General features: G+C 29.8%; 1 protein-coding gene across 5 annotated transcripts in view; it reads right to left on the bottom strand.

The window, feature by feature from the left end:
- Window positions 1-1,761, bottom strand: part of LOC106684765 (uncharacterized) — a 39,166-nt gene that overhangs the window by 31,868 nt on the left and 5,537 nt on the right. For all 5 annotated transcript variants that reach the window (XM_014427028.3, XM_067048198.1, XM_014427035.2 and 2 more), the window contains exon 4: window positions 393-511. In XM_014427028.3, the coding sequence (XP_014282514.1) occupies window positions 393-511 (119 nt within the window). The remainder of the gene's footprint in view (window positions 1-392; window positions 512-1,761) is intronic.

Here is a 1,761-nt window from a genome sequence, read left to right as displayed (position 1 = left end):
TTCTTCTCCCCCTATTATGTATATTACCATTTATTGTTCACCTAATTTAAATATTTTTTTACTATGTTTACTTTACAAATTATTTTCGTTATTGTGGCATAACTGCCATCCCCACTCCTCCCAATACCAATGGTCACTTTATTTTTGACTGCCATCAAAATAGGTATGCATTCTGTCTCATCATTTGATTTGTATTTTTTTTCTTTCTTTTTTCATCTCTCTATTTGTACTTTCTTTAATATTTCTTCTCTTATCTATCTGTTACTATTACCCTTTTCTTACCCCAGGAGGGCTCCAGAACCCACAGTGTTGACTCACGGCCACAGTGAAACAATGAGACAATAAACATTTTAAATGTAAAATACTATATAATATAGATATACGATTAAAACCTTAATTTGGCTAATGGTGCCTGTTCTTCTACTTCTCCTTCCAAATGAGACAGGTACAAGTTATGTTCAGTACGACGTTTAGCCTGAGGTTGCCCTTCAGGTTCTTCATCTTCTTCAGACTAATCAATTAGATAAGAAAAAAACATTAAATTATGTACTTATAAAAATGAAAAATATAAAATAAAAATTATAAAATATGGCCCATATTTTGTATATTTTTTATAATGAAATATATCTGTTTATTTCAGAAGTTATGTAGAACTTTATTTATTTAAAAATATACTTTGTTTTATCTCTATTTTTTGTGGATTACGAGCTTTTATCAACATAATTGTTTTTGGTCTTATAGTTTTTTTGTCTTCACTAAACAGTATTAAATAATTGGCAAACCCAAGCACTGATGTTTTACCACCCAGAATTAAACCCTTTTCTGTATACATCACTTTCCTAATAACATATTCTAGAGCTAAATTGAATAAAACAGTTGAAAGAGAATTACCTTACTTTTAATCCGATTGAACCTAAAACTTCTTGCAAGGAACTTTTTTGAATTTTTAATAACTCCTTTGGCATTCCCTTCTCGATAAACATATTTTACAACTTCTGGTGTAATCAATAGAATTTTAAACCTTATAGAAATATTTATAAAGCTGATGACCTACACCATTGTATTTGAACTTTTTCTGTAATAATGAAATCAAAATATTTGATCAATAATTAAATGGTTTAGCCTAAAACCATATTGGTTATTTCTGATAGTTTCTGTGATTATTATTCAGTGATTTCCATGATAGATTCAACTAGTTAATATTACTGTAGATATTTTATAACATACAGTAAAGAGTGAGTTTCCTTGATAGTAGTTATTAAGATCTGTTCAAGGCCCTCTTTTATAATAGGGATAAGTAGATACTTCCTTTATCCCTAGTGTTTTCTCAATTTACCAGATATTTTTGGTAAAAAGAGAATATTTTTGAAACTCCATTTTCACCAAAAGCCTTGATAAGTTCACTAGGAATATTGACACTTCACGCTGCTGTGTAAGATTTTAATTTAACGATGGCTATTTCCACTTCCTCCTTACTCGTATCTTTTATAAACAGTTCAGCACTCTGGTATTCGAAAGAAGGAGATTGGCAATTATTTCCCGCATTCAAAATACTGTCAAAGCCAAAGTGTTTTTTAAGCATACCCTCTATGTCTATTGGATAGCTAGGATATTATTTTTATCCCTTATTCCTGTCATTACAGAGCCCTAGCATTTATGCAATTGTAATTTGTAAATTTCCTCATATTTTCTCTTTCATTGGTGTCTATTACTATTATTTTTCTTTAAAAATGCTTCTCTCTCTCTCTCTCTCTCTCTCTC

The sequence above is a fragment of the Halyomorpha halys genome, unplaced genomic scaffold (assembly GCF_000696795.3).
Source record: "Halyomorpha halys isolate HHAL.00 unplaced genomic scaffold, Hhal_1.1 Scaffold30.1, whole genome shotgun sequence".
NCBI lineage: Eukaryota > Metazoa > Arthropoda > Insecta > Hemiptera > Pentatomidae > Halyomorpha > Halyomorpha halys.
Note: the sequence above shows the minus strand (reverse complement) of the source record. Positions and strands in the feature narration are given on the sequence as shown.